Source organism: Pararge aegeria, chromosome 11 (genome assembly GCF_905163445.1).
Source record: "Pararge aegeria chromosome 11, ilParAegt1.1, whole genome shotgun sequence".
NCBI classification, from domain to species: domain Eukaryota; kingdom Metazoa; phylum Arthropoda; class Insecta; order Lepidoptera; family Nymphalidae; genus Pararge; species Pararge aegeria.
The window spans coordinates 4,677,938-4,689,184 of record NC_053190.1 but is presented as its reverse complement, the minus strand read 5'-3'; the positions used below and the strand labels follow the sequence as shown (position 1 = coordinate 4,689,184).

Sequence of the window (11,247 nt, the reverse complement as noted above, 5' to 3'; positions counted from 1 at the left end):
TTATAGTTACGTAAAATACTCGAATTACCAGAGCGTGAAAACAAATATATTTTTCTGGAATTTTCAATATATTAGGTATAGGCCAAATATACTTGTGATAGCAAAAATACGAGAGTTCAAACAATATGTTTAAAAAATCTAAGAAGTGCGAAGTTGAACAGTGCGATGTGAATGATATTTTGGAAAAATTTGGGAAGTATCAAATCCTGCAATACTTCTACGCTTGTCTCCCCGCGATGTTCGTGTCTATGATAAACGTGAATTATATTTTTGTCGCTGGTGAGGTAAATCATAGGTAAGTGAAATATTTACTTGTATATAATTAATAGTTGTACTTACGTATGATACGTGCTTCGAGCGGCGTGCACTTCATACATGCACAAAAGCACTGCCTATACTAAAACTTTTATATTACTCGTATGGGACCATTTTTTCATCTTATGCCATCTTTCTGCTTTATACCTAACATGATCAAAACCCTTGCGCACGCCGAAGCGTCCTTCCGTAGGTAGGGACTTATTACATTATCGTTAACCTGGGAAAAGTCATTAGGTAACCTATTTATATCCATCAATAGCCTAAAACAGTTGACGGCTGGACTAAGTCCTCTCGCAACTTTAGGTTTTGCCCATACCTAATCAACACGCTGGGCAGAAGTGTTGGTGATCGCAGTAGACAGTAGTAGAAGAGAGAACCCTGCTGCTCGTCCTTCGTTATACTTATTCCCTAAGTCGCTTCGTATGACATCCGCGGGAAGAGGCGTGTTTGTGGTAACTGGGTTCTAATCTGCTACCACCACAAGGTACCACGTTTAATTACTGACTTTAAATTATTAAGGTTATAAAAATACTAGACGTTTGTTCTTCGTTAATTCCCTGAGTCGCCTCGTACGACATCCGCGGGAAGAGGCGTGTTTGTGGTAACTGGGTTCTAATCTGCTACCACCACAAGGAACCTCGTTTAATTACTGACTTTAAATTATTAAGGTTATAAAAATACTAGACCTCTGGGATATATTATCAGTATTTTATACAACGTGTTAATTAAAACCGAAACAATATTTCACAAGCTTTAGAGGTGCATTATGTAGGTACTGTCTGTGAGACTCAACTGTAAAACCGAAAACCAAATAGTTTTTGTGTAAACCACTGCCATAGTTTTCACTGAAAGAAATCAGATACAGCCCTAACATCACGTGCCAAATTAAAGTCATGTGACTCCTGACACTTTATTAGGTACGCGTCGCGTAGCATAGATACTATGCGTGTTTCGGTCTTTTATTTTCAATAGGGTTGTCATAAGTCAACACTAAGAATGATTTGAATTTGTTTGTACCCATGGAAAAAAAATATATGCTCATTTTAATTTAATATTTTTTTATAGAGTGATTTTTTATATAATATTCCTATGCATACTTCAACATTATTTCGTAATTCAAATATTGTATGTTATTTACTGTGCCTCTGGGATCAAAAAGAGATAGGGCCCAAGCACAAGTTGTGTTACTCCGCTAAGATATCGCGCGATACGACGTAAGGGTTCAGCGTTTGTTCAATTGAATTGACGTAACCAAAACCAAAAGGGATTGGACAAAATTTTGATTCCTCTCTTTAGCGATATGACGTCATAGCGATATTCTTATTTGGCTAGTATTGGCTCCATCGTATCACTAAAAATGCGCGTCTGTGTTTGTTGACGTCTGCAAAGGTTTACATGCAGCGAGCTGCGACTGAATCCCAAAAATGTTATCATATTAGTGTAGGTTTATACTTATAGTTACATAAATTTTTTTCTTGTTTCTGTAGCATGAATACCGTTAGCATACACATTTTTTTGCGATTTATACGTATGAATATGTTCCCAGCCAAAGATTACAGTGGTATAATTGGCACCGAAAGTTTATATCAATCTTTTCAAGTGTTTAGTTGTGTTGAACTTTGAATATTATTCGTTCTCCATCTAACTACTGTAAAAGTGTTGAAGACAGTGTTCGCCAATTGTGTAGTTAAATACCATCCTAGTTATTTCTGGTAAGCAACAGTCTGTCGGAAAAGTTACTCAATACGAGGGCTGCAAATACTGGTCAAAGCTTCTGGCTTAAGCCAGATCAAATAAGTTCTGTTTTAAACAAATATTATTTCAGATGTCTTATACCAGAATGTGAATCTACAAGTCCGAAAATCGGGGTACCCTGGTGGCCAACTTCACACATCGATCAGTGCTCCAAGCCGGTGTTAAACAACACATTACTACTAGACAATTTTTGCACCAACGCTAGTTTTACGGACGTAGTCGGAGAATGCAGCGATTGGGTATATGAGAATAACAACACCATTTTTTCCACGGTAAGTTTGGATTCCAGATTGCACAATGCAAACAATTTAAAGAATATTTCTACAACAATGTCGGGAGCGCGTGAAAAATAAAACATATGCATGGGCCTTTAAGGTAAAGGGAAGTAATATTAGAGATAATGTAGATATTCATTCATCACACCAGACTATAACTATTATTTAAAACATAGTCTGCCCTGTACCTTTCAACGCTCAAACCACTTAGCAACGAGGTAGATTACCTTTTGGACGAGTACAGCAGTAATATGAGCTCGGGAAAACAGTGGGTTCCAGCGAAATTATAAAAAAACTAAACAATCGCGGACGAAGCGCGGTGAAAACTATTAGTATATTTATAATTCTTAGATTGCGACTCTCCCGCTTTTAGCGTTTTGGAAATGTTACTGTTTTATTTGTAATTTTCCATAATTAAATAAATATACTACGGTAACACACATCGCCATCTAACCCCAAAGTAGGTAAGCGTAGCTTGTGTTATGGGTACTAAGATAAGTGATGAATATTTTTATGAATATAAAACACATAAATGTAATACTTATAATTTGAATATGAACACCCAAGAATGTGACCCACCACCCATGAATTGTGGGAATCGAACCCACAGCCTAGGACTCAGAAAGCAGGGTCGCTGCCCACTGCGCCAGTCAGCCCGCCATAAAGTTGAACAAACCGATTACACCAAATAAATATTCATGAATAATTAATGTAATCGCACCGAGGAGGCACTCATTTTGCACGTATAGTATAATAAGTTTATTAGTTAACCTCTGCACAGGTATATTGTCATGCGTCAACCAAGTGTCAACGCTCTTTTCAGCGCGTGAAAAGAAAAAAAACGCGCTAGATGTTAAACTTCTTTGGCAAAACAAGATAAGAATCTTTTCAAAAATTTTATCCTGCGCCTTATTCTACGTTTGTAGAAAAACGACACTAACAATAAAAAAAAACACTAACAATAAGGAAAAAGGTATTTAATACATTGAAATATTACTACACGTTTTCCATAGCATAAGTTTCACCTATGCTATGGAAAAGGACATACATACCAAATGTACTAAAAACTACTTAAGGAATTGGGATAAAAGGTAGCCTATGTTCTTTTTCATGTCAAATATCATCCAAATCCATTCAGCCGTTTTTGCGCGATCACACACTTTTACATATTTATAACATTAAGTAAGATAGTAAGATTTATTTATATTATGTATTATGAAAACCTAATCTAAAATCTAAACAAGTAAGATTATTGTTAGAATTATATTTTATGATCATCATGATGGCAATACGTACTTATAGATAAAAGATAAATAAATCTATGATTACAGTGTTTGAGATATGGGATTAAAATACGTCCTTATTTGGCTAAAATATATTTTTTAGTAATAGTTTAAAACGGTAAGTAAGAATGTTTAAAATTTTAGGAGCACAATTTGGCGAGAAATATATATGCAATAATAAAAAAACACTTCATAAAAAACAATTCTTTATACCAACTAGCACCAGTCGATTTGTCAATTTTACTTTGTAACATTTTAACCATTTTTAATAAAAAAAATATTGGAAATATTGTTTCATCCCGTCGCGTCGCGTCGTGTCGCCCTTTCGTCAAGTGTTAAATATCATAGGAAAAGAATATCTTCAGGTTTATTATTAGCATATTCAGAGTTATTATTTATAGTATTACATATTCAAAGCGGTTAAATAAATGCTGCCAAGCTACACAAAGAAAATTGTAGGTTTCATGGTAAACTCATACCGACCAAGAAATTTAACAATGTGTCGCGTTGCCAAATGTAGTGTATCTAACTAGTATATAATCGGGTAAGGATTTGTATGGTAATTTCATGCTTTGTGTGGTAGGTACATTACGGTATGATAAACGAACACTAATGAATAAACCTAAAAGTAAAATGTCAATTACTTATTTGAAACACCAGTTAATTTAGCATTTTAATCCTCTGTAAGAACGTGAACGATTTCTTTACAGATTAAAATAAAAGCGTAGGGTTAAAACTCGATACATACGTAGAATGTATATAATGTTTCTTTGCGGATTAGCGTAAAACTTTTACATTCAAAAGGAGCTCTCGAAACTTTCTTTTTTCAATATTGCATATTTACTTAGGTTAGGTAGGCACAACAAAACCCATACATATCTTAATTCAGAAAAAAAAATTATTTTAATATAATAAAAGCATCAATATTGTTTTCACGATCGTTCTATTTTTGGATGCGAAATGCAGGCGACTCACCGTTAAATACCTTAATTATGTGTTATTTACCTTAACACGATTAATGTGACGATTTTTTTGACGTGACAACGTCTTATAAATTGGTTTGCCGGGTGACACTTCAAGAAACTGCGTTACGCTCCGCTCACGTTATGCGCTCACAATGAGAGCGAGTGAGAGGCACGCGTCCCTTCCACTCGGGCATGGTTAGCCCGCCTAAGAGCGAGAGAGACAGACATAAAAAGTGAAAGGCACGCGTCCCTTTGTAGTAAACGCTGTTTCATTGTACGCAAATGTATTGCAAGTTATTGTATGTATATTTGTATATAAATACGTATGTATGTGTAAAGGTAAAAATAAAATTTTGTTAATATGAAATTCAGTGCGAGATTCTTTGTATAAATTAATGTTTTAAATATAATTCTTTGTATAAATAAATGTTTTAAATTGTTACTATTATTTCATCCTTCTTCCTACTATACGAATGAATATTCACATTAAAATTATTTTACCACTCAAAGTCGTTGTCACGTAAAACTTTCGCCCGTATATCGACTTTACAGGCAACCAATTTTTTTTATATTAGTTACATAAACGTCACAAATTTTAGCTGAGTGAGTTACGATTGGAGTATGAATGAATAAAATTTGCAGATGCACAGGTCCCCGCACGCGGGCTAATGGCCAAAACCGGCCACGGCCCACGGTTCTTTAGGAACAAAAAATTTTATAACGTAAATTTAATTTTTTCCTATTACTACTCTTTTCAGCTCAACTTAGCATGCCAGCCATGGAAAGTAAGTCTGATTGGAGCCATTCACAATATCGGAATGGCGTTCGCAATGCTGGTCGCAGGATGGATGGCGGATACGTAAGCAATAAATTGAATACAAATTTGAAATCCCCGATACATACTGTAATAAAAGCTAAAAGATGGTAAGTAGAAACCATCGCCTATAAACTAGGCAAAACTTTACAGGACATGCAAGGAACAAGTCGTTTAAAATAAAAATAAAACTTAACTTATTTTCTATCTAAGAAACAAAGAAATTAATTACATAACTAACTAACCAAGTAGCAGTTTCAGTTGTCACATCTAGTTGAGGATGAATCCATGTTACCTATGCTATGCTCACGTCAGCAGTTGACTGTCTAAATGATTTTGTTGCGATGGTGCTTCAAAACTACCCACTTACAATTTACAATTTATTTATTGTGCGCCCGAAGATGCAATTTTATATAATTACCCTCTTTTTGTAAATTAGCCTGTAAGTTCCATTTAAGTGGAAATTCCTTTATGGAACAATAAATATCTTAAACTAGAAAATCCTACCCTGTGTCCATCAACTTCAGGCGTCGGTCAAGCCTAATGTGCTCGTAATTACACTGACAACCCCGCCCTTCAGACCGAAACACATCAATGCTATATAGATCTGGTACGGACCGAATCCTAGTCCAACAAACCCAAATTACCCAACGGCACTCTAAAGTCTAAATCGAATATCAAGCCTTAATACACGGAGCCTCGAACACACGTCGCTGAATTTTTTTATAAAACCGGCCAAGTGCGAGTGGGACTCGCGCATTAAGAATTCCGTATGGGTGCCCGCCTTAAATATCAATTTTATTTTAACTTAATTATTTATTTTTATGATCAATATCGAGAAATATTTCATCTGTGAAAATTTCAAACTGTGTAACTGTCATTTTTCATGGCATACAACCTGGTGACGGATGGACTGACAGACAGACAGATGGACGGTTTAACCGTTGTTTACAGGCCCTATTTTAATGTTTTTTTTTTTTAATTTTACCTCATAGGTTCTTAAATATGTTTAATGGTTATAAGCTTATAGTCCATCAGCTTATCTACGAAGGATTGTATAAATCGTGTTTTTTTTAATCATTTTACAGAATCGGTCGCAAACCTACCATAGTTATTTGCTCCATTGGATGTTTTGCTGGCAACCTGAAGACATTCGCCTCATCATATCCTGTATATATTGGACTTGAGTTTTTGGAAGCTGCTATATGCGGAGGAGTTTATACTGCAGGTTCAGTATTAAGTACGTCACTTTTATGATCAATAAATTATTTAGGATCTTTAGGGCAATTGTGCAAGTATGCTCATGGATCGTTAATATCGATCTGAATTGTTAATTGATTTATATAGGCAAATTCGTCTTGTTTTGTCTTTCCATCTGACCTGGTGAGCTAAATTAACTTAAGCAATGTTTATAAGCAGCAATGAACTCCGAACATAAATCGAACGAATTATCATTTGAATTATGCTTGAAAAGCCGCGGGTTCGAATCCCACAACTGGAAAATGTCTATGTGATGAACATCAATATTTTTCAGTGCCTGGTTGTTTATCTCTATATTATAAGTATTTATGTATATTATTCATAAAAATATTCATCCGTTATCTTAGTACCTATTTCTTAAGCTACGCTTGCTTTTTGACTAGATGGCAATGTGTGTTTATAACTTATTATTATTATTATCGAGATTTACTCTCACGCCCGTGTACATAATAAATATATATAGTGAGCCAAAACAACATTCATATACTTACTTAGATACATAGAGACAAACATAAATATACATGACATAATACCTATTTGCACCGGGCGGAGGAATACACCCCGGCAGGGGAGAAAAGGCGGCCGGGGGTCAGGGCAACAGGCTAAGAAATCGGCGAACTATCCTAGCGAAATCCAGCAACACCACTTTATGCATCTTGGTTGCCAGTGAGCTACCACGGAATTATTATTAATTATTATTATTATATTTAATGGCAAAAATAAGCTCCCTCTATGTCCTTTGTTTATCATTTACTTCTGAAATTGAAATCCTGCTTCTATCGTTTTTTAGTGATCGAAATTGGAAATAAGAAGAACAGAATGCTGGCCGGAGTCCTTTTCGCGTATGCCATATACATGGGCGAAGCTGTATTCGCAGTAGTCGCTATGGTGGTGCCATTTTGGAAAACACTCATCCGCATTATATGTAGCCCAACTCTTCTATTTATCTCTTATATACTACTTGTCAGAGAAAGCCCAAGATGGCAAATATTAAATGGAAGAGCAGAACCGGTGAAAGAGACTTTAAAACTAATTGTAAAAACTAATAAACTGAATATAAACACGAATGAAATAGATAATTTAGATGAAGAGAAACTCAAAACTACCTTCAAAATAGAGTGCAACGATAAGAAAGAGGGTTTTAGAGATGTCTTGAGATGCAGAGAAGTGCTCAAAAGGTTCCTCGTCGCAACAGTATGCCGGTTCACAGTCACCTTTATCTACTACGGTTTAATAATCAACTCTGTTTGGTTACCGGGGAATAAATATACGAATTTCTTGCTTGCCGCTGCTATGTCCTTCCCTGGCGAGCTTATTTCCATGTATTTGATGAATAAATATGGCAGAAAGAAGCCACTTATTTTTGGGCACTTAATTTGTGGAATAGCATGTGTTGCTTGCGGCGTCGTTCCTGGAAGTAAGTAAACCTTGCTAATGTCGTATGTGTTATGAGTAAAGTCAAAGTCAAAAATATCTTTATTCAAGTAGGCCCACAGGTGGCACTTTTGATGCGTACATCAAAAGTGCCACCTGACTTACTTGATTACACGGTAGTGAGATGATGGCGATAACCACATTCGTAAACTTAAAACTAAAGCTACGAGGGTTCCAAACGCGTCCCGGTCTAAGAAGAAGCCAAACTAACAAACAAAGTATAAAGTACGTCAACTTGTTTGTTTACTCAATGGGAGTACCGGCACGCAAACAAATCCCAGCCGGACTACCGCCGCGCAGGCGTAATAGAAAGAGGAGGAACTCTGCGGCGGCCTAATTGTTTCACTGACCACTTTGTACTCATTCTCATCTCTCATCGTAAGCACTCTTGTGAGATAAATACTTCTATATGACTAAAATAATATTTTTTGTTTGCAGCATAAACAAACTCACTCCCAGAAAGACTGACATTTTCTGTTTTAGTGATTGTCAATTTATCTATTTTCTCACAGAATCAAGAACATACAGAAACCGTGTATACGACTCATATTTAAGCATCAAATACCACTTCACTTTAGTAGTGTTTCTCAAACAGGTAGTTAGTCACTTCATACCATTTAGCAGTTGACTGTAATTATTTTACATCTAATGTTCTAAACCTTTACCATTATTTAATGGTAAACGTTTACAACACGATAATGGGAATAAGTTTGTGAGCTAGCAACATTCCGCAGGCGGAAAAGTGCGCAGGGCGTTTTCACTGTTTTTGGACACAATGCACTGCAATAACGGTTCTGTATTTTTCTTAATTCTGAGTATTCTTCACAAAGGGTTAAATAAATTAATGTCCAAGCAATCTGAAATATATATTTTCTTAATAATAAGTCGTATTAAGTAGTAGTTTGCATTAAAAGTGATGAATTATTTATTATTTTGTAATAACTTAAATTTCCTTTGAAATTTTTGTGTAGCCCTATTTTTTTTAATATAAGTTTAGTAATTCGTGGACAGTGATGTGGTATGCTAGTGCTATTTTATTTTAGCTGTCCTTTTTGTTATTTTGTGCATGACTGTCTGTTGTCCCTAATAAATAGGTAAAATAAAATGAAATAAAAATAAACTCAATTCGTTTTCTTGCATTTCAAATATATATTTTTTTTTAATCATGAACTTTTTTACAGCATATACTTGGCTAAAGATATGCCTATTCCTACTTGGGAAGCTGGTGACAGCGGCTTGCTATACAGGAATCGTCACATACACTATGGAACTGTTCCCCACCAGCGTTAGAGGATCACTTCTTGGACTTTGCACTTTAGCTTCTTCCGTGGGAAATATGGTAGCGCCTTTAACACCGGTCATGGTAAGACACTGTGTTTTTCAGGGATAAAACTTAGCCTTGTGCTATTATGAATTCGTTCAGCCGTTTTGACGCGTTTTAGTAATAAACATGTTCCTCATTCGGCCATTATTGTATACAGTGTGTCCAAAAACAGTGAAAATGCCCCGCGCACGTCTCACTTTACACCCGCAGAATGATGCAAACTCAAAAACTTTCTCATTTTCCCATTTTATCGTAAACGTTTTGAACATTAGAGGTAAAGTAATTCCTGTCAACTGCTAAATAGTATGAAATTACTAAGTGGTTTTTTGTAGAGTTTGGTTTGGTAGAGTTGTTTTTGATGATTCATTATTAGTCTTGTACACGGTTTATGTACCTATGTTCTTAATTCTGTGTAAAAATCCATCTATCCGATTGATGCTCCACTTATATTGGTCGTAGTCTGTTGGTATATAGCCTATAGCCTTTCTCTATAAATGGATGAAAATGTAGTTCTTGAGATTTAATGTAGTTCTAACTCAAAGCAAGCAAGCTTCGTATTCAATTTAGTAGTTCACTATTTTATAATATTAACTAGCGGTCCATCGCGAATTCGCCCGCGTATAAGTCAACATTAGAAGATATCACTGACGGGTGTTATTTGCCTAAGCGTGATGATGATCAAAACCCCTATAGCCTTCATCGTTAAATGGGCTATCAAACACTGAAATAATTTTTCAAATAGGACCAGTAGTTCCTGAAATCATCGCGTTCAAGCAAACAAACAAACAATCAATCAAATTCTTCAGCTTTATAATATATTACTATTAGTATTAGTATGAGATTAGTATTTCTTTTAAATTTTACATCGCGGCGGCTCGTTTAATCACTTGGAGTAGGAGAGCATTGAATTAATTAAGTTATTATTTTTCAGACTACTATATCACCAGTCTTGGCTCCCCTCTGCTTCGGCGGCACAGCTCTTATAGCCAGTGGCCTCCTCATTCTCACTCCAGAGACAAGGGACCTGCCACTCATGGACACAATCGACCAAGTGGCAAGAAACGCTGCAGATAACGAAACTCCAAAAAACGATAACAATCAAACTGACAGTCAAGATCGCTGTGAAGATCTCAGAAAGGTTGACAAAACTGTACAAAGAAGAAGCAATCAAACTTTAAATAATGGAAGCTTTTATCGCAGAAACGTTGAAGTTTATTAGGTATTCCTAATAAACTTCAACGTTAACTTAAAAAAGCTTAGCTTAAAGAAACAGGCACTGCTGTATATTGACATAAGAGCTTTAGATAACTAGTGAAACATCGGTTACTATTTGCAATTTCTATCTTATGTAAAATAAGTGAGCTCTTCTCAAGAAAGATGCATTATATTAATGGAAAATTAAGCAAAAAAGAGAGTACCTGTCATCTATACCTATTTATTTTCTATATGAAATATTAGTAGGAACACTATTATATGAAAGTTATTAGACAGTAAACCATTTTATAATAGTATTACAGATTACTGATATAAAATGAGTCAGCTAACTTATTTCTCGGAGGAGACGTTTTGTAAATATAAAAAGTAGATTAAATAAGTACCTTTGTTTTCAGTGCTCCTAGCAATTTAATAGTAAAAAAAAAATAAAGTAGTCTTTACTATATAGCGCGCAGCGTCTCAAAATTGGCCACCATTGACGTAAAAGAGAGGAAACTTATTTTACTAAAGTGCAGTTATAAATGTTGAGTTAGGCAACAAAGAGTTCATTTGTAGTAGCATAATGTGAGAATAAACATTTACGTAAGTATTTATTTTGTGACAA

The 11,247-nt window shown here is 35.3% G+C and overlaps 1 protein-coding gene across 1 annotated transcript; it reads left to right on the top strand.

The window, feature by feature from the left end:
• Nucleotides 1-11,239, top strand: LOC120627420 (solute carrier family 22 member 6-like). Its single transcript, XM_039895422.1, has 7 exons — nt 1-295; nt 2,144-2,345; nt 5,355-5,455; nt 6,499-6,650; nt 7,461-8,087; nt 9,286-9,467; nt 10,360-11,239. Exons 1-7 carry the CDS (start codon nt 126-128, stop codon nt 10,645-10,647), a joined length of 1,722 nt encoding a protein of 573 aa, XP_039751356.1. The 5' UTR covers nt 1-125; the 3' UTR covers nt 10,648-11,239.
• The last annotated feature ends 8 nt before the right edge of the window (nt 11,240-11,247 follow it).

Coding starts and splice junctions, on each gene's coding strand:
- LOC120627420 (XM_039895422.1), top strand. CDS start 126: ATGTTTAAAAAATCTAAGAAGTGCGAAGTTGAACAGTGCGATGTGAAT. Junction 8,088..9,285: donor TTGCGGCGTCGTTCCTGGAA/GTAAGTAAACCT, acceptor ACTTTTTTACAG/CATATACTTGGCTAAAGATA. Junction 9,468..10,359: donor CGCCTTTAACACCGGTCATG/GTAAGACACTGT, acceptor ATTATTTTTCAG/ACTACTATATCACCAGTCTT.